We start from the raw sequence: 22,214 nt of genomic DNA on the forward strand, positions 1-22,214 counted from the left end.
TTTGAGTAAACTTTTGTCAGCTGAGAAAGCATACAAAGGTTACTCTAACCAAAGTACGCCCTTTCCTTTTGTGCCCACCATACTTCAAAAAACCTTGTCATCTTGGCAATTGTTGTTGAAAATCATACAAAACAATGCGACTACACTATAATGGTTATTTGAGATTATAATTTCAATACAAAACTTAATATATATATAGTCAAATAAATTAAGACACAAAATGTGGTCCTTCAAGAAAATTTCAGGATTGCATGAACAATGGGGCTATTGCAGTTGAAATCCAAACACACCCTATGGAAGACATGATCTTAATCTCCTAAACAGGGAGTGTAGATTTCAAATGGGGTCACCCAATCAGGTAACCCCATTTGAAATTCACACTCCCTGTGTAGGAGATTAAGGTCATGTCTTCCACAGAGGGTGTATGGATTGTAATTGGAATAGCCCAGATCAGATTATCTTGTACTGTAGGATCATCTAATAGTACAATGTTCTTGCACTTCCAATTTTGATTTCTGGGTGTGCGCAAGGGGTTGCACTTTGATGAAAAAGGTAATTCAGCTTTCCATTTCAATTGAAGCTTAAAATGTGTGCAATGACTAGCTTTTTCATAATATCTCTAAATACTAATTAATGCCAATGATACATTCAATGTTTTTGCAGTCACATACGAGTATTCCCTGCTGAGATCAGATCCAGGGGCCAAATTCTGTTAATAATCCCATGTTATATCTTAGATGGGGTGTATCTCTACGGCTAATTTGCCTCTGTGTAACCATAAGGCTGGCTGTGACCACAACTGCCTAGAGATGCATTTAGTTATACTGTGACACCTTGGTAGTCGTCTCTATCTTTTTAAGTATTCACATCTGCCGAGTGGCCTTGGTCACAATAGCTCCACACAACGGCAATGCGGCTACGCTGTGTATGCAGGTTATACACGGCTACACACATCCTCTAATAACCTAGGATATTGGTACAAGAATTTGGCCCCAGGTAGATTTGTCCAGTATGGGTTCACCATCAGCGACATAGCCAGGGAAGTACAGACTGCAATGGGCTGGAAATTTAAAAATTAATTTCAGGAAGGGGAAATATAGTAATATATATCTTTATGCTCTAACGGCTAGCGCTTGTGATATTCAAGTGTGATTGAACATAAATGGGATGAAAATTTTTGTTTTTGCACCAGGTGAACAATGGGCTGGTTCGTATGTTGATCATGCCTAGGCAGGGTAGAAGTGCCCTTGTAACTCTTTGCCCTATTGACTCGGCCGTGGTTCAGTAGAAGTACATGCATGCTGGGTGTAATATTGTTACCTGGTGAGTGACCTACAGCATGGTTCGATAAATCTGCATGGTTTGTGAATCTAGACTAGCTTGATCAGTATACTCCTTATACTATTTTAGTTCTTGACGAGGCAGTGACATCAATTAGTTGAGGCAGCCGTGTCGCTCACGCATCTCGTCAGCATCTTTAACGTGCATGTACACTAGCGCTTTGAGTGAATGCTCACGATTTGAAGCTGCACCCAGTGAAATATTTACTGATGTCACTGACACGCCAACAATGGAATACAATGAACTGTACCCTTTAGACCCAGATTTATAGTACATGTTCCACATCTTTTGATGTATGCAGGTATGTTTCTACCCATCAACCAAATTGTCTGGGGTAGCACAGAGTGAGGCATGTTGAAACAGGGGTGTATCACATACTAGGATATTTTGTGATGGTTGACAATTCATATGTCTGATAGAAGTAAAGTTATTTCTTAAACAAAAGAATTTGATAAAAAACCATACATAGGCAAAATTGTTATAGGTCATTTTTGATTGCCTGCGTGGAGCACACAAAGGCTATCTACATTAGCTGTCTGAAGTACAGAAGGATTATGCCTTTGTTTAACCTTAGCAGTACCAGTTAACACATTTGTGCACCAGGCAACTAATGCAGTTAAACTTTGTGTGTTTGAAGCAGTGGATATGTCAATATGAAATACATTCTATCATACAATACCTTTATTATGTCATACACCTCTTGAAATAATCCTCGCATCCATGTGATGTGATCAAACAAAATCAGTCTGAAGTCGGTCATATACAATTTTCAGTTTATTATTGGATTGTAACAGGTAAAGCCACATTTCGCAGAAAACCTCATTGAAATTGGACAACCAGTTCAAAAGATATGAGCAGTTAAAGAGTTTCCAAAACAACAGGAAACAAAAGGAAATGAGTAAGATTTAATCTTTCCCTAGAGATGTCCTTTTCAGAGGGCTGAGCTTTGAACTCTAGCGAAAAGCCATCTTCAGAGCCGACAAATTGGAAATATTCACTTTGTTAAAGGCTATATCTTAAATCAATATTTCGACTGATTTTGCTTGATCACATCACATATAAGAAAAGCTGTATTTTGCAGTGTGCATTCAGGGTTGCCATTTTACGATGATTGTAAAATAATCATCTACGAGATGTGAATTGTTTATTTTGGTACAGATCAAACTAGACTAGATTTCACCTTGAGTTTGGTACGTAGGTGCATATTACAACACTGCTTGCTACATGGAATCTGCATGCTAACCTAGTCGTGCAGAGCATATACAAGGGCAGTATATTGGCATGCTGACGTTACTACCAAACTTGAGGTGAAACGTTGTGTACGAGGGTTTTTTATACAAAAATATATTTTGTTTTAGCTCCTTAAAATTTCGTCAGAAGAGTCTGTGTTGCTTTGTCTTCATGTGTACAATCATAAGGAGTTTTTTTTATTCATATATGTAAATTATTGTATTTGCTGTTATTGTTGCAAGCAAAATACCCAAAATTTTAACTCTGTGTCATGCTATTTATGAAAAAAAAAATCTTTAAAATTTAAATTTAACAAGAAAAGAAAAAAAAAAGATACAAAAAAGAAAAAGTATTTTGTTTTATCTGTAAGTTTACCCATGTTATTCTGAAATGTCATTAAAAAGGAAGAACTATCCAACATATGAGATGTCAATTTGTGATTTTATCCATGTATCCTTTTCCTCAGGCTATAAATGGAATATCAAATGCTACATTCGGTTTCTGAGAAGAACAGCAGTCCTTTGCTCAGATTGACGCAAGCACCCTGTTAATGAGCGAGGTACCCATGCTTTGTGTTCCCTTCAAGAGTGCAGATCTGCGCCGACCAACATTTTGACACGTTATTGGCCAATCAGATACATACATAAGAGCTTTAAAAGCGCTATTTCAAAAAGATCAAAGCGCTAAGTGATACACTGCAAAAACAAGAGAAAGAACAAAAGCAAAGAGTCAAAAAGGATAATAATGAGCCTTAAGAGATTTTTTAAATGTTGCCACCAAGGTTGCCTCCCTGAAGTTACGCGGGAGGCAGTTCCACAACGCTGGACCAGCAGAATGAAAAGACTTGTCACCACTGCAATTTTTACCGATGTGAGTGGTCAGAAGACTGGTATCCATAGAGGATCTTGTGATGGGTCCAGATGAGCGTGTTCTGTATGAAGGAGCAGATTCATGCAAATATTTGAAGACGTACAGACAGAGTTTGAATTTGATTCGATCTCTTACTGGTAACCAGTGAAGGTCATGCATTAATGGTGTAGGGGCTATCAAGTCTGGCGGCATAGAATATGAGTTTGGCTGCTTTGTGTTGGATGGACTGCAAACGATCAAGGTCTTTTGATTTTGCTCCATAGAGGAGAGCATTCCCGGTGTCAAGGCGAGATATCACAAGGGCTTGCACAATAGGGTGGGGCGAAAAACACTTTTTTTTCTTGGATCGACTTGGAACTCTCGGAGAATTTTAATGGGGTACATGCTAGTATTGTGCTGAAATATCAGTAAGATGGAAGCTATCATGTGTAGATACCAATACTCACTGCACAGTGTATTCTGTGTTATCAGGGGTAGATAGCAACACACATTATACCATACATACTGTGCTATCAGGTGTAGATACCAATACGCACTACAGTGTATACCGTGTTATCAGGGATAGATAGCAACACACACTATACCATACATACTGTGCTATCAGGTGTAGATACCAATACACACTGTACAGTGCATACTGTGTTAGCAGGGGTAGATATCAATACACACTAACCATATGTAGATACCAATTCACACTGTACAGTGCATACCGTGTTATCAGGGGTAGATAGCAATACACACTATACCATACATACTGTGCTATGAGGTGTAAATACCAATACACACTGTACAGTGAATACCGTGTTAGCAGGGGTAGATAGCAATACACACTGTACCATACATACTGTGCTATGAGGTGTAGATACCAATAGGCCTATACTACACTGTACAGTGTATACCGTGTTATCAGGGATAGATAGCAACACACACTATACCATACATACTGTGCTATCAGATGTTGATTCCAATACACACTGTACAGTGTATACTGTGTTATCAGGGGTAGATAGCAACACACACTGTACCATACATACTGTGCTATGAGGTGTAGATACCAATAGGCCTAGATACTATACAGTGCATACCGTGTTATCAGGGGTAGATAGCAATACACACTATACCAAACATAATGTGCTATCAGATGTTGATTCCAATACACACTGTACACTCTGGCCATCAGTGACTGGGAACGTCATAAACGCTACACTCCTAGGGATTGCTTAGTATCAGGGACGGATGTAAGGGGTGTGCACCTGGATCCGGCCCTGAGTATGATATGCCCTCAACAAGGCACAATTAAGGGACATTCAGGGATCTATTCCCCACAGTAACAATATATGCTAATGTAGTAATTAACCCCAACTATGAATTTAACCTATGGTCCAATTTACTTGAGAGAGTGACGTCATATATAATGAAAGACAAAGATAAAGAGAATTTATCGCCTGACGTCATCTGTCAATCAAACTCGAGCACGGTTTGTTTACAAGTGTCGTGATGATGACTTGCTGAACACGGATTTATAACCGGGCGCCTTATTTTTAATTTTGCACCTTTTGACATGTAAACCATCTCAAAAGTTAGGTCTTTATAGTAGGAAACTTTCTTAACCGAAGGCACCATGTCCACAATGCCTAGAAAAGCTGCTTTTTGCTGTAAAAGTATGTAATTTTTCGCCATTTGCTGCTATTCCTTTTCTCCGATCAGCACCAGATAGATTGGTCTTCCTTTTACGCTAATTAACCTGTGTAAACCAATCAAGGATCGTAATTGACAGTGACATCAGACGCGATAAATTCTTTTTATCTGTCTTTAATTATAGTGACTAGTGACTACTCACCATTCCGGAAGAATACAGCACTAAATTTTTTTTTTTTTTTTAAAATATTATCCTGTTTTGCCAAATGAAACATAGCTAAATCCTAATCCTTTAGTTAGTCCTAACTGGCAATAAAAGTCAAATTTTAATATTTTTGCAATTTGAGGGAAAATGGTCCAAAACATGCAATTTGCATGTTTTCTTACAATTGTAGTCCGAAAATTGTAAGACTTAGTGTAAGTAAAAGTATAAGGTAAGAGTTACCTCATAATTTTAATATTATATGTTAGTTTTGCTAATTGGTTATGAAAAGATTGGAATGTGTGTTTTCCAAAAATTAGAATGCATAAGTTGAAATTAGTCTTTTGGGCTTGATTGTCACAGAATACGAAAAAGGCCCTAAAATGCATGTTTTTGGCCCTTATTTCCAAAAATTGACCAAACATTAAAATTTTACTTTCATTGCCAATTAGGACTAACTAAAGGATTAGGATTTAGCTATGTTTAATTTGGCAAAACAGGATAATATTTTTTAATCCAAAAAAATTAGTTCTGTATTATTCTGGAATGGGGAGTAGTCCTTAATTTGTGCATGAAAAAAAAGGTTGTTCCCCTTGTAAAAATTGTGTGGGTTTTCATGTCAAGAGAGACAAAATAATTTTTTACGCCCAGAGGGCACCTTTGTTTCAGATGTACATTTTATTGTGAAATGTCATTGTACAAGCAATGCATTAAAAAAAATTCCACATAGCCCCTGCATGAAATTATTTAATTATATTTGTAATCACTCAAAAAGCATTTTGTGTGAATTTTACAACCAAACTAAGTGCTATTCAATTTTAATGGGCCTTTTTATTTTACATGTAAAGTCTATGGGGGTGACGATTAGAAATGGACAGCAATATTGAAAAACTCATATTTTGGGCCATTTTAGACACTAAAATGCCCATAAAAAAGAATAGCACTTAGTTCGGATGTAAAATTCACACACACTGCTAGCGAAGTGAATACAAACATAATTGAATACATTTCATTCGGGGGCTATAGCAAAAACAAAAAATGTCCTATACCTTAATGGTTATGGAACAAAGGTGAGGGGTGCAATCTGTTGAGCTTCTGTTTCTCCAAGAGAATTCTGGATGAAAGCTTGCTCTCCATAAGCAATGAGGAGAAAGTTACCATCATGTTAACTGACGATAAGACCTACGAGAAACTTTAAAATGACCCCACCGCGCACTATAAGAGAAAACTTATAAGCATTCTCACCGGTTGGAAAAAGGTCAATAAAATTACTGAAAGAGAGTATTGGAAACTCTATCCCACAGCTGAAAATACACCTCGCATGTATTGTACCCCTAAAATCCACAAAGCTGGTAACCCACTTAGACCAATCGTGGATTACTGTGGGTCCATAATGTACAAAACATCTAAAGAGCTCGCTAGAATTTTAGGCCCCTTAGTTGGTCAAACTCAACATCACGTAAAAAACTCTAAAGATCTAGCGGAGGACCTCGCAGAGATCATGGTTGAACAAGATGAAGAATTCATTTCCCATGACGTTGTGTAATTGTTCACAAATACGCCAATTGACAAGTAGCTTGAAATCATAAGACAACGGTTGATTGACGACAAAACATTGAGTGAGCGAACCAAATTAACAGTTGATGACGTTATGGAAGTGTTAGAATTTGCCCTTACTACCACCTATTTTTCATTCCGCGGTAAAATCGATCAAAAAAAATCGGTACTGCGATGGGTTCCCCCGTCAGTCCCATCGTAGCCAACCTTTATATGGAATAGCTGGAACAAGAAGCAATAGCATCAGCCCCTTTAGATATCAAGCCTCGTTTATGGAAGAGATAAGTGGACGATGTGCTCGAGATTGTGAAAAAAGATACAGCAGAACAACTAACCACGCATATCAATCAAATTGATAAGACGGACAATATCAAATTCACATTTGAAATGGACGATAACCATCAAATTCTGTTCCTCGACACTCTTATCGTCAAAAAGCAAGATGGTTCGATCAAGCTTTTGGTATATCGCAAAAAGACCCATACTGATCAGTATTTACATTTTAACTCCCATCACCCATTGCAACACAAGCTCAGTGTCATAAGAACATTAATGGACCGTAAAGACAAAGTTATCACAGAAGATGAAGACAAAATTCAGGAAGAAATCTAAATCAAAGAGGCCCTAAAATTATGTGGCTACCCTGAATGGGCATTTAAACAAACGGAAAGCAAAAGCAAACCGCAACGCAAAGAACAATCAGAGACTAAATCCAGGGGAATGGTAGTCCTTCCGTACAAAGAAGGTCTCTCACAACGGGTGAGGCGAGTCTTTAAAAAACACGGCATCAACACCGCGTTTAAGCCACATCAGACTCTTCGTAATATACTGGTCCATCCTAAGGACAAGCGAGATGTGAAGCAAACTTCTGACTGTGTTTACGAAACTCCCTGCCTCAACTGTGATAAATCATATATTGGAGAAACATCAAGACTCTTTGGTACACGGCTCAAAGAACACAAAACAGAAGCCGGTAAAGCTTCAAAGAAAGCTTACACCAGAGCGCAAAGACAGGCCTCCGTTACGGGGGAGGAGAATAAATCTGCTATCACAGATCACGTGGCCGAGCATAACCATGTAATCGGTTGGGAGGAGTCCCAAATCAAAGACAGAGAACAGAACAGGAAGAGGAGACACATAAAAGAAGCCATTTGGATTAGAAAGAGGGGGGCCAAGACACTCAACAGAGATGAGGGGAACTACTTTCTTCCACATATTTATGACCAAGTCCTAACAGCGCCATCTACGCCAGCTCCATCCGGTAGCAGTCGACGATGTGCAGGAATTGGTCAGTCAATTTGAGAAAGTGCTAAGTCTTAGCACGAAACTGTCATTGAGGTACGTAACATCAACCCAAATTGTTGGATTTGTACAAAGAAACCTTCAAATATCTATAAGCAATCATAGTTTGTGAGAAATAAGAAAAAGTTAATCAGAGCTGTATTTTGTTTGTGGGCAACTCAACCCAGACCTCCACGTGGTGTCGGATGGGTAACGCTAATTTGGGCAACGAAGAACAGGCTTGGATGCGAGGATTTCAGCTAGCCGGAGGATCATGTTGTGTTTTGGCCACAGTCTAGCTACTTCCTCGGCTGACTCAGCCTGGTGTGGCTCTGAAAAGACAATGTTTGGTTTTTAAGAAGTATGCAAGGAAACAAGAAGAAATCAACGTACGAGTATACAGACAGAGATATGTACAATGTGGCAGACAGCCGTTTGGCCATAGGAAATAACTAAGGTACAGTGGAGCATATAAAGTACCATATTGGAACAAAGGTGTTGTACACAAGAGAATTGTTTAGCAGATGGCGCACATAGCCATAGCAGCTGAAAGCACCAAACCTTTTCAAACAAAACAAACAACAAGAGTGAAGGGATACAGCAAAGCATCAGACACAAGTAATAGGATGCTTATGCACTCTGCTCTTGAAGGATGGTGCTCCATTGTCAGTTACGTCTCTGACTACTCCATCTGGTAGGCTATTCCAAACATGAACTACAGTGTAGATCCTGCCGGTAGATGTGGTTCTAGAAACTGGGACTGAGAGTGTGGCAAGGCATGGACAAGCTGGAGCGGGTAGCTCTTCTAACAACAACTGACTATTGTAGCAGTGCTTTCAGATCTCAACATCTTGATTTGAAATGACAACTGTCTTGTTCTCAAGTCAAACATCCAGTGATGACATCCGAGTTGACCACAACTTACATCGGTTTTCAGTATATGTTACAACACAACTTGCAGTCACCATAGGCTATTTAATAAAATGCACTAAATTTAATGCCCACGTGACCCATGGGTGCCGCCATACCAAGACCACCAAGTGATCAGTAGATGTGCTTTAATGCTAAGAGATAGGAATTTTTCAGACAAATATCATCAAAATTGCTGAAAATGTATAAGTGAACTTAATTACACATTGGGGGATTCTGTTTTTAGTATATTTTCAAGAACTAAATTTTGGAAGTTTTACCATCGGAAAAAAAAGTTATTGACGAAAACTCTTATAATAATACTACAAAGTTTTTAAAAAATGACAAATTTGCTAGAAAATCTGGACATGCATTGCGCATTTCCAATTGAAATACACAGGAAGACCACCCGCTGTGCCAAAGATCACTTTTCCAGAGATCCTGTCTACATGCTGTAATGTTAGCACCCATCTGGTCACGTGGGCATTAAATTAAGTGCCTTTATTTACGAGGGGGTATCAAAAAGTTTTTGAAATCGCCCAGAACTTGAGTGAAAGAGCTATATCAATGAAATTTTGTCAGTGCAATCACTGGTCCTTATGTACACTATAGTTCAAAAATGGTCTCGATCATAAGTATGTTTAATTTTTTTACAGGTGGTGCTAGATGCCAATAACCTGCTGCCCCAGTTACTGTGCATAAACTGCAAGATTGAGAAAATTGAGGCACGGCAGCGTTATTAAGATCCTGCTTTTGAAGGGTTGCAGTGCCTAGAAAATCGATGATGAAATGAAAGTTATCTTCGGTGGTGATTGTGATATGTCACTGTTGCTTTATGGAAAAGGAATTTTTATTTCATCACAGATTTTCTGGGCACTGTAACCCATATGGAAAAGTAGTCTCTTTTGCTCAAATAAAAGGGGTCCCACAGTTAAGCAATGGGAGAAAATTGTCTTTTTTCACTTTCAACTTCAATTATTATAAAGGGAAAGTCTTTTATTTTTTGGCTCACTCTTAATTGTCTCATGTATATATTAAACTTTACTTTTCCCGATTTCAAGGAAATCTGATGAAAGACCTCGTCGTACAGGATCACTAAACACTGCAAGGTATTCCCAAAATCTCACTCAATTTACTGCGAAATACACTGACATGCACCCCGTGTTATTAAAGTAGCGTGCTATAGACGGCCCTCACTTGATAATAGTCAGTCCGATTGACTTGGCTCACACGATATTTCCTAGAAATACTTTGCCAGATTCTACTCTCTAAAAGGAATCTGATTGGTTACAAAATGCCGTCAGTACAATAGGAAAAACCATACCTCTTCCATACAGCCCTGCTTAGTGTGCTGTGTGTGTGTGCGTAATGTATGCATTGTGCATTGACCTCGAACGCCTCTGTACACACAGCGTGCACACCCTGGAGTCGAGTATAATTTATTTAAAGAGACTTTCATAGGAAAACTTTTCCATATGTTAAAATGGAACTTAATCATGCTACATGCCTCAATTGTCTCCATTTTGCTGGTTATGCGGTTATATATGCAGGTACTGACATCTAGCGCCTGTAAAAAAAGTAAACATACTTATGAGACCATTTTTGCACCATAGTGTACAATGTACATAAGGACCAGTGATTGCACTGACAAAATTTCATTGATATAGCTCTTTCACTTCTGGGCGATTTCAAAAACTTTTTGATACCCCCTCGCCTCGTAAAAAGACGACTAAATACCTAGTCTACCCTTAATGACACCTGACAGCTATTTCAGATGGGCCTTCAACCCATCATTTTATACCTTGACCACTCAGTTTGGTACAAAGAAAGAATCAAGTCTTTGATTACGCTACTTTTTTTTAGAAAAGTGAAAATTTATTGAAAGAAAGAAGGCCAACGATTGTTTTACATGTTCATTAACAACTACAAAGTACAATGATTTTTAAAAAGGCTAATATTGTACAATTTTGTCACAATGAATTTGAAAAGTTACTAACACAATGCACATTTAATTTAATGAGAATGATTACTCAATATGGAAATAAAATACTGGTATAAAAAAGTGTAGCTTAAAAATATATATTACATGCATACTTCAAAAAATTATTGAAAAAATGCTAGCTATAAGGCATATATTCTATGACAGCACCATTGTTGACTACCCAGTGTCTCAAATTTGTTCAATTGTGATAATGTGACATGATCAAGGGGAATGAGTCACATGTCAGCCCTGGTCGAAAATAAGTTTTACACTTGTTCCTAAAAAGGACATTTAGAGTTTTCAGAAACTGAAAACCCCATGTTGATACGACTTTTCTTTGTGAAGTTACGTCAATTTATCAATCGCTGAAAACAATATAAAACAAAAGAATTTTACCACTTTCTTTGCCAATATTTCAAAATCAATATTAGCGACATCCGACTCATTTCCCTTGATCGTGTCACATATGAACAAATTAATTGCAAATGACTGTGAATAATAATAGTATCAGTTGCGATGCGATTATTCGGCAAAGCGTACGTAGGATTAAATACACAATTCGTCTGTCTCATCTCAAATTGACATTAACGTCATATTGGATTTGTATTGCCAGATTCGCATCATGTGCTAACCTAATTTCACGGGGCATATACACACGGGTGGAAAGGCACTTATTCGAATCTGCCACTGTGAAACCCAACAAGGTGTTACTCTTAACTTGAGACAAGACACACTGGTAGCCACAAGTTTAATTATCATGGGGTTTGCATCAAAACGTAGCATTTTTTACTAGTTACTGATGTAAAAAACCTGAAATTGAATATTTTCAAAATTTTGATCATTTCCCATGATTGTGTCACATATAAAGTCCTATAATATAGTCTATACATCAATGGCCACTGTACAAGTCTGTTGCAGACAATTTCACACTGGTTGCATTTATTGCAACTCCTTATTTAATATAACAAGTACTTGCAGTGCCTATCTATAAGTTATACTCCTATGGGCATTGCTGTGCTGTTCGTTTGCTGTTGATCCAAGGCAAGTACCTTTCAACGCGTGTGTATACTCCAGGTGCGTTAGCTTCAGCACAGCCATAACCCCAGGATGTGACTCCCACCAGCTTCCATTTACCATCAGTGTTCTGGCACACGAGTGGCCCACCACTATCCCCATCGCAGGAATCTATACCGCCGGCAAGATACCCTGCGCACATCATGTTGTTTGTAAGTTTGTTACCGTACACTCGGGAGCTTGTGCATACGCTGCGTGCTAGTAAGGGTACTTCTCCTTCTTGGAGGATATCTGGGTAGTTACTGTTACCTGCAAGATAAAATAGAAAATAAGTGTAATTTATGCAAATTTATGCAAATGAGCTACCGTATTAACATAGAAAGAAAAATAATACTTTTCATAATAATTTACATATTTTGTGACAAAAGCGAAGTGGAATTTGAAGACTGCCAATTGTCACTCCTCCACCAAGTATGCCTTACTGGTTCCAAGAAATTGCATTCAGGGACATTTATGCAAATATTATGCAAATTAGCATATTTTGCAACAAAAACCTAATAGAATTTGGAGACCGCTAATTGCCACCCCTCCACCAAATCACATCACGATACACCTTACCAATACCAGTAATTCAGAGAAATTGCACTTGCAAGCTCGGATGGACGGCCCGATGGAATGACGGATGAACAGAAGGAATGATGGACAGCCAGGAACATAATACCACTGGGATTTAGAGTGCACTCTGTATAGACAAAAGCCCACAAGCTTCAGCACACTTTTAGTGGAATACTCTCCCGGTCTCATCACTTTGCATAACTGAAGACGCACCTTATAAAACGTTTGTCAAGGGATTCAACCCAAGTTGGTAACACAATATTGTGCCTACTCCCCATTCCAGAAAAATACAGCACTAATTTTTTGGGATTAAAAAATTATTATCAAGTTCTGCCAAATGAAACATAGCTTAATCCTAATCATTCATTTAGTCCTAACTGGAGATAAAAGGAAAAGTTCACTATTTTACTAATTTCTTGAAATAAGAGCCAAAAAACATGCATTTTAGGCATGTTTTCTGACAATCAAGTCACAAAAATCACAGACTTGGAACAAGTCTAAGCATTCAAAATCTTGATTATATGCCGAAACTTTGCTCTAATTTTTACTTTTTTGTGTTACTTTAATAAATGGTTGGTTATAAGAATGAAACATGTCTTTTCCAAAAATTAGAATGCATAAACTGAAATTAGTCTTAGTACAAGTCTTTGGGCTTGATTGTCACAGCATACGAAAAACACCCGAAAAATGCATGTTTTTGCCCTTATTTCCAAAAATTGGCTAAATATTAAAATTTAACTTTTAGCGCTAGTTAGGACTAACTAAAGGATTAGGATTTAGCTATGTTTCATGTGGCAAATCAGGATAATATTTTTTTATTCAAAAAAATTAGTTCTGTATTTTTCTGGAAAAGGGAGTAGGACTGGATAAAAAGAAACCGGTTTGCTCAAGTCTTATCTGCTTATCGTCACTTTTACGGCATAGTGACCTATGAGCAATTTTTCACAAAATGAGTTACATTGATATTCATAATCTATGAACCATTCGCTTTTATTATACACATGATGAAATCAACAGGCAATTGTTTAATTAATGTTATTCCATAATTTAAGTATTGTGAAAATAATAACCTACAAAATATTGGTCAATACTACATATTCCAGGACATAGTGACCTATGATATGCCATGGGACCTGAGATATGCCACTATGTCATGGACCTTTTATTGCAAAACTCAACTTAGCATACAATATAATAAATAAAAAATGCGGTCTATGTCAAAGGTGACCTATGTCATAACTGTCAAAATAAGTCTAGGACATACCGGCATATAACTTTAACCGTTAAATTTAAGTAATTAATGTGTTTGAATTAATTCAATTTTATAATTGAAATAATCTTTAAACATCAGTCAACTATGTGATTGATGCTATTAATCAAAATTATTAACTGACTGAGTAGGAACAATTTTTACGTATAGTCAATATTAAACTGAATTTCTTGAAACGCTATTTTTGGACATAGGTCACTATGCTGTAAAAGCGACGTATTATTCAACCTTATTCCATTATAGCTCACAGTATTACAAGAATTACAATTTACCAACAACTTACCGGTATTGCCCCATCCAGAGATCCAGCATCTTTTCCCTGCGTCAAACTCACTAGGTGTTGTCAGACATGCAGGGGTAGCAAACGAGTCAAAAGTCACCTCCCCATCTAGCTTGAGGACTGCAATATCATTGTTGGTATTATCATTGTTATAGTTCTCATGTATATGTAGGCATTCTATGTCAAAGGTCTGTTCTCTTCCTTCGCGTCGTTTTATATTGTGTTCACCCAATTTAACGCTGAAGTGATTCTTACCATATCTGAAACAGGATAATATGTACAGTCAGCATTAATGGGTAAATTTTCACAGGAAAATTTTTTGGACATGTGACCAATGCGTATCAATGTGAGTGTAACCTCAAGCCCATCCCTGACCCCTGGCGGTGACATCGCTTAGTCATTTTGAATTGGAATAGTATTCTTGGCCACAATTTCGATAGAAATTCGTGCATAGCAAATTTATTAAATATTATGCAATCTTAATTTCTTCACACATCAAAACGTAATTTCAAAAATATCTACCCACGGGAAAAATATTTATGTTCGGAAACTCTTACCATTATTATCAACTTGCGACAAGTAACTTATTTTGCATGAAAGGAGGAATTCTTCCTATTCAAATACATTGGTAGACCACCCGCTGCGCTTGGGGTCCCATTCCATAATGCTTATAATGTCTGCGCCCATGGGTGTCACTTGTCCAGAACATTTTCCCGTGAAAATTTACCCATTTATGTTGCCTGATGTATGGTGAAATGGAAGCTTTTTTCACACACTACATGTAGTTGGAATTTAATTATCTTCCTTAATGATCTGCAAGTGTGTCCACATGTACTACTCCCACCTTATACAGGTCACTTTGCATGAAATGTTTGTCAAGTCAGAAGATGGATGCTGACAACATAGGCCTATTTGCACTTTCAAGTCTGAAGTCTTAAAAAGTGTCACAAAATGTGGACCATTTTAACATTAACAAATTTACAATTGGTCTTTGGCAATTTTGGCTTATTTTGTGCTCTGGGTACAAACACTTTACACATTTACCACATCAAAAAACAGATTTTGTCATCAGGTGAAATTTCGTATATTGTTTCATAACCCAGGTGAATTTAAGGCCTGCAATATGAACACCAATGTGGTGTTTGGTGGTAAGCCACTGGGAAGTCACACTGTACTACTGTAATACACATTTTTGCTTCTAGAATTAAAATCGCTGAAGCAATTTAACTCAAACATAAGAACATTTGAGTGATAGGCCTTGATGTGAGATAAGAAACATCATGTGTTATAGTTTGCCTGATAATTGGTAGCAAAAATGAGACTCATAACATTGTGTATTGAAATATAGCTGTAGTGCACGCACTTGGGCGCACCACTTATACTAGTTGTGTTTTGCATAAGGCCTGGGTGCTTAATCTCGCCGATTAACTCTGCGGCGTGCCCGGAACCCAAGCCGCAGACCCATGCGACTATGCTGAGAAATAAAATACTGTTGCGATATGCACTAACAAAATGTGTGTCTGCCCGATGAAAAGCCATGTTCAGTCACCCGTTCATCGGCTTGATCGACCCAACTCCTACATTTCTCGCAACCGGCTTATAACACTTGACAACAATACCCATACAAATTAGTGTCCTTGAGTGCGTTGATTCTTTGCCGGATTATACCGACTGATCCGCAAATTGCTCACGGTGAGTACACTCAAGTAAGTACTACAATAAACATTAATATAAAGGTTTTGAGTAATGAATGGCAAACCGCAGAGCAAGAAGATGGCAAGATGTTGCGAACTCGATGCCCATAACTGCTCGCGAATTCGCAACCAGGGATATGGCCACACTATATTAATTCATCGGCGTGCTGCGGCTTGAAACTGCAAGCCGCAGGAGAGCCATCGAAATGCTCCGAGACGACGCAGAGCTAATCGGCGAGATTACGCACCGGGGCCTAATATGTGACTGGCATGCGCTTATATGAAATTACGCTCATAAGGCAATAGAAACAAATTAGTTTGATCTTTCGATCGACCTTTCATGCTTGGTCAATCCTTATTATTTATAACATCAATTATTTGCCCAATTTTTAAATTATGCCAGTCTTGATAATGACCAATATAAATTTAGCATTTACTTAATTCTGATTAAGTAGTTGTTGATTCATAAGTAACAAGCATCGAAGCAGCATCAGTGATCGATCCAAAGATCAAACAAATTTGGTTCTGATGCCACCAACTTGGTACTTTATTTTCTGCAATTATTACCCAAACAAACTAAACACATCAAAAGAAATAAGTCCCCCTCTGAACATGTCGTCATAACATTGTAAGGTTTTGTTTTGTACCAATAAAACTAACTTTGAAATAATTATATGACTGTTTACTAAGTGCTGTGTGAAAATTAGAGATTTCCGTGACTTCAGGGCTGAATGAGCCTAAATTGAAGGCAAAAACTGCCCTTTTCAAAAGTCACAATGTAGGCCTATGTGTGTCACAAAAGTTGATTCATGGCTTGTTACTAATGGAAAACCCCATGTGTTTGATCATTCAGCCATGCAAATCCCCTTGGTGCAGAGTTCAGCACAGTGAGTTGTAAGACGGCCAGTTCCATTCCTTGTCCCAATACGCCTTGCAGTTAACAAGCATAGGCCTACTTTGTGACTTTTGGAAAGGGCAGTTTTTGTCTTCAATTTAGGTTCATTCAGCCATGAAGTCATGGATATCTTTCATTTTCACAAAACACTTAGTAAACAATCATATAATTATTTCTAAGTAAGTTTTATTTGTACAAACTTTTACTTTACGATGTTATGACGAAATTTTCAGAGGGGGACTTATTTTCTTTTGATGCGTTTATACAATTAGCCCACCCACCTGTAATCAAAATAGTGACAATAATTATTTGTTTGTTTTTGTACCACAATCTTGTTTTCCAACCACTACTAACCTCTGGAAACAATGTGCAGCACTTAGCACATGTCGACTATCTATGAGGGTTCCACCACAGTAATGTCCTGCTCCTTTGAGGATTAGCTGAGCTTGCCATGGCCAGCTTCCTGGCTTAGCGGATCCGCCGCCTACAACACGAGTGCTGGCGCTTATTATGCTGTTTGCTGCTCGCCTTACTCCGCATTCAGTAGGGGCTGTATGTGTGTGAAAGCAATCATTATGTGTCAGAATTTTGAAGTAATGGGGGCATCTCAGTACAAATGACTATACAGGGATATGCCGCAAACATGGGCTGTATTTTCGGCCATCCAATGGAGCAATAATCTGCAACTTTTGCATCTTCCTTGGTACTTTGAATCACAGTGTCTTTAATTGTTGACCGATTCCAACAAATGAGGAAATCTGAGCTAAAAGATGCAGCCAGTGGTGGCTAATTATATTCGTTTTTTGTTTAGGATAAATACAAGGGTAAAAATAATTGCTTCCTTATTCTTTTACTGAGTTACCATTAGAATTATCACTAAGGATTAGGCTTGTGGATTAGGTTAGGGTTTCAGATTAGAGTTAGGATACCAGATTAGGTTAAGCTTGGGGCAGAGCATAAAATCATGTTTTAAAACAATAGTGGGCTCAAGCAGCATTCAGTGACCCATCAGAAACATTAATTCTCTCCACGTCGGTGCCGACTGCAGACAACAAGTTTCAGTTTTTGGTTTTTTTAATTCACACATTTTAGAATTGTAAATTTGCATGACCATATTTGTAATCATGAAAAATGCATTATAATGAGTACAAACAAACTTAGTATTGGTTCAGTGGTTCTTAAGATAAATCTTGATATTTGAGAAAATAACTCAAAACAAAGCATTAAAGACCAGAAATTTACCCCTGACAATGTATGATGTTGAAAATACACACACGATATGATTAGGCCTATAAAATGTTTGTTGTACCAACAAGAATCGGACATTTCTGTATTTTGCACACTTATTTGCAACCTGGGGGGGCACTGGTCATTGACAAGGGGGTATCATGCGTAGCCACGAAGTTTCAAATAGCACCCTAAACAAGTATTTACGAGGTCTGAAAATGCACCCCTAAACAAGTATGACAAGTGCAATTTCATACCCTAAATAAGTATTGACATTATTTTTGCCCCCATTAGAAGCAAGTAAATCAGTAATATTTTGACTCTAAAACCCTTCATGATAACTGGGAAAACACAAATTCAAAAGTTCATAACTTTTAACCTTTATTACATATTACATTTGTCTCAAAGGACCCTAAACACTGATTTATTGTACAAGGTTTACCCTTTTTCTTAAATTTCCTTGTTTTAGATTCCCTATTCACGATACGTAAGTACAGTGCCTGAACATGAAAAAAGACCCTTTTTACTTGAATCTTTGGCCACGCATGATACCCCATGGTCAATGACCAGTGGCTCCCCTGGGATTTGCAACAAGTTTAAAAAAAGTATGACAGACACCCTAGCGATATTCTTACCTGGAGTGACTTGTGGTTCATTTGGTTGGGGTTGGGGTTGAGGTGGAGGTTCCGCTCCTCCAGGCCTACTTCCTCCTCCCACTGTACTACATCGGACGCCCACATCCTCATCATGGCCACAGTTATGTGTTCCTATGGGCAGTCTGTGCTGACAGGCTGTGATGCTTGTCTCTTGACCATTACACACGACATCATCTAACCAAATTGGTCCGGTTCCTCCTGGGGCTCTCAGCGCAACACCAGTGTTTCTAGAGTGGATAAAATCACAGAATACTACAGACCATGTATCAACAGTCAAAGTCCCTGTGCATTGTATGCTGTGAATTCTCACATATTCATGAGGGCCGGTTGTAATCCAATTATCAAAGGCTATTAGTATAAGAAAAATTTGGTTTAGGACTCAGGAGCCCAAGCAAGGCCTAAATTAAATTGAAGGCAATATACTGTAAATGTATACAACACAAGTCAATGAGCTGGATATGGCTACAACTTTGTCGTAAATGCCAAAATATCAATCATTCTGACATGAAAGATGCATCCATCTTTTACACAGTGTATCAAAAACAGAATTCTGAGTGACCACCAAAATTTAATGACTGGGCCATATAGTTTGATCAGCTCACAATCAGACGGAATTATTAGGCTTTTACCACTACGCTGAAAAGTAGTCAGATGTAAACAGTGATATAGTTGGCCTATCTGGTCTATATTTTGTAAATTTTGTAAATTTGAATCTTCCTTGGGTTTTTGGATCGTCATGTCTTTATTTCTTGAACAATTTCAACGAATGAGGTCTTAAATTCGAGCTAAAACAAGCAGCTATTGGCTGGTTGTTCCAATTACGACATATCTGCCTTTGTTTAGGAGGGGGTGAACGTAACTGGTACCTTAATTATTTGGCTTGCTGTATAGTTGTAATGACTTACCCTAATTCTAACTGATTGCAGATGACTGTTGCAGCATCGTTATTAAAACTATCATCACACACAGTACCCCACTGACCAGCAAAGTACACAGCAACTCGACCTTCTCTATCATTCTGACCACCAACAAGACGTACAACAACTGCAAGAAAACAAAGGGCTCATCAGCAGTATTCATCAAATGTGACACGATCTATTTCATGGGGCCAAAGGCGGCAAATTTGAAACTCAGATAAAAGTAAAAATATGGAGTAAAAAACAATAAAATACATAAGAAAATAGACATCGAAAAACTTCATAACTTTAGAACCAAAAATGCTAGACCTTTGGTGTTTTCAGTAAATGATAGTCTATTGTATGTATAATGTAATAATTACAGTAACTCAATTTTCAAAAATACCTCCCTTGGCCCACCATGGACCAGATTGTGTCACAAAAACACTAGTTTACCCATCTTTAATTTCATATAATTATCTTACTTAGTATATTCGATATGTTTTCTGTGAGTTAAAATATAATTGCTTAGGTTTAATTAAAGTACCCTCTGACCTTACCACTTCCTTAAATCTGTTAGTTTTTAGTTCTATTTCACTAGTTGGGTTCTTTCCAACTTTCAAGTTGTATGCAGTGTCTTAGCTAGCCACCCATTCACCTGTCATTTTGCATGGGCACTTTGCTCCCGGGATGGGCAAAATTAATGCCTGTGACATAATGCTAAATTCTAAAAATAATGCCTTTAATAAGTTCTGTGAACTCAAAACAATACCGGACTAATAAATCCAAGGCTAGAGCAACAGCTATTTGGACTAACTGAACCCCCACAAGGGACAGAGGTCTGGTTTATGTTTTCAGGGTAAAATTTTGGACAGGCAGTTTTGGTGAGAATGACAGGCACTTGTCAAATCCTACCTATGACCCTGGTTGTGCATGATATGATTCACTTACTAGGACAGTTTTCTTCGTCACTACCATCCCCGCAGTCGTCCTCTCCGTCACATTTCCACGACTCATTAATACAACGATTATTCGTGCATTTGAATTGTGTTGAACGGCAGGCTGAAAAGTTTTAAACAAATGACAGAATATTAAAATGTCTCTCTTGCTAGCACATGGAATAATGGCTATTCCAGTTGAAAATCCTTACACCCCCTATGGAAGATATAAGCTTAATCTCTTACACAGGGAGTGTGAATTTCAAATGGGTTACCTAAATTGGTGGGGTATGGATTTTAACTGGAATGGCCCAATTTGACACTTGAGAATGCTGTAGAAATTATTAACCTATACAGAAGAATGTGTACTCCTAGAATATGTTACTCAAGCTAAAAAGCCTATGGTAGCATATGAAGCAATGGTTGCCAAATCAATCTAAGCACAGTGGGGAAAAACATTTTGTCTTATAAAGCTGCCTATGTGATTCTTAATATCATTGTCATATTTTATATTGTAATTTTAAATGTTGAAATACCATAATATTTGGCATAACTCACTGTTACAGTTGTCTTCATCACTGCCATCACGGCAATCGTTTTCCCCATCACATCGGAAACTTGTTGGAACACATCTGCCATCTCGCACGCACGTGAACTTATCTGCAGCACAGGCTATGATGACAAACAAATCAAACATTTCAACCATATAAATTACAATCATTTGGCAAAGTTGAACAAAATCTGTTATATGCTTCTTAATAAAAAAATATCTATAATATGCTTCTTGATGACATAAAATCTTGTGCAAAATCTGTTGTGACAGTCACCAAGGTAAAGGAGTGATTGATATATGTGACTAGCTCCAACAAAACCCGGAACATGTCGTCAAACATGTTTTTGAGTTACAGGCCTTTAAAGATGACATTCCCATAAAAAATGAAATTTTGGAGTTCTTAATTTCATGGTATTTGACTGTAGGACTAAGTGGACTTTCAAATCCTTTAAATTACTTATTAAAAGAGGTTTATTTAATCAATAAATAACATCCGAATTATGATAATCCCTATTTAATCATATGTAAGGCATGAAACTAATTGGCCCATTACTCAGAATAGCAATTTGGCAAAAATATCATGGTATCATTTACAAAATTATATATCTTGAAAAGTATTGATGCTATTTATATATATCATTAAGCTTATTGTCTAGTGCTAACATTGTTATTCAAATCATGAAATGTCAAAAATGCGACTTGTGCCTGGTTTTACAAGAGCGGGTCACATATCGGTTTGTCGCTGCTCACTGTAGGTCACTGAAGTGAATTCAATGTCAGGGAGGCAAAGTGGCAAGTGACAGGAGGGTATGAGACCAACAATAATCTGTATCCTGATATTCCGCATAGTGGTCAACCATTTTTTGTTAAGGCACAACATCTAGTCCTAAAGCAATATCGTCGCACCAATAGGTACCGATGGGTCTTACTATCCTACCCTGAAGAGTGCTTTTGTTTTATTTAAATGACAAACAATAACACAATGCAAATATTAATTATTTTACTTGATACAATGTATTACATCAACAGGGTATAATAGAAAGAATCGTCCATACCTAACCAGGCACCGACCGCCCCCGGCGACAGCCCTAGGACCAAATTTAATGTGGTGCTTAAACATAATTAGGGGTGAAGCTAGGGTTTGCAAGGATAGGGAATAGCAACCCT

At 37.8% G+C, this 22,214-nt stretch overlaps 2 protein-coding genes across 2 annotated transcripts in view; one reads left to right on the forward strand and one right to left on the reverse strand.

Annotated features, from left to right (window-relative positions):
* Nucleotides 1-7,558: 7,558 nt before the first annotated feature.
* On the forward strand, nt 7,559-11,645 carry LOC140170821 (uncharacterized). Its single transcript, XM_072194039.1, has 2 exons — nt 7,559-8,126; nt 11,623-11,645. The coding sequence occupies exons 1-2, from the start codon at nt 7,559-7,561 to the stop codon at nt 11,643-11,645; spliced, it is 591 nt and encodes a 196-aa protein (XP_072050140.1).
* LOC140170822 (uncharacterized) overlaps nt 10,883-22,214 on the reverse strand; it is a 116,271-nt gene continuing 104,939 nt past the window's right edge. Inside the window, exons 23-29 of the mRNA XM_072194040.1 lie at nt 21,053-21,166; nt 20,508-20,618; nt 19,566-19,704; nt 18,640-18,887; nt 17,132-17,327; nt 14,192-14,448; nt 10,883-12,332 (exon numbers count right to left, since the gene is read on the reverse strand). Coding sequence (XP_072050141.1) covers nt 12,010-12,332; nt 14,192-14,448; nt 17,132-17,327; nt 18,640-18,887; nt 19,566-19,704; nt 20,508-20,618; nt 21,053-21,166 — 1,388 coding nt within the window. The 3' untranslated portion in view covers nt 10,883-12,009. The remainder of the gene's footprint in view (nt 12,333-14,191; nt 14,449-17,131; nt 17,328-18,639; nt 18,888-19,565; nt 19,705-20,507; nt 20,619-21,052; nt 21,167-22,214) is intronic.

Source organism: Amphiura filiformis, chromosome 15 (genome assembly GCF_039555335.1).
Source record: "Amphiura filiformis chromosome 15, Afil_fr2py, whole genome shotgun sequence".
NCBI lineage: Eukaryota > Metazoa > Echinodermata > Ophiuroidea > Amphilepidida > Amphiuridae > Amphiura > Amphiura filiformis.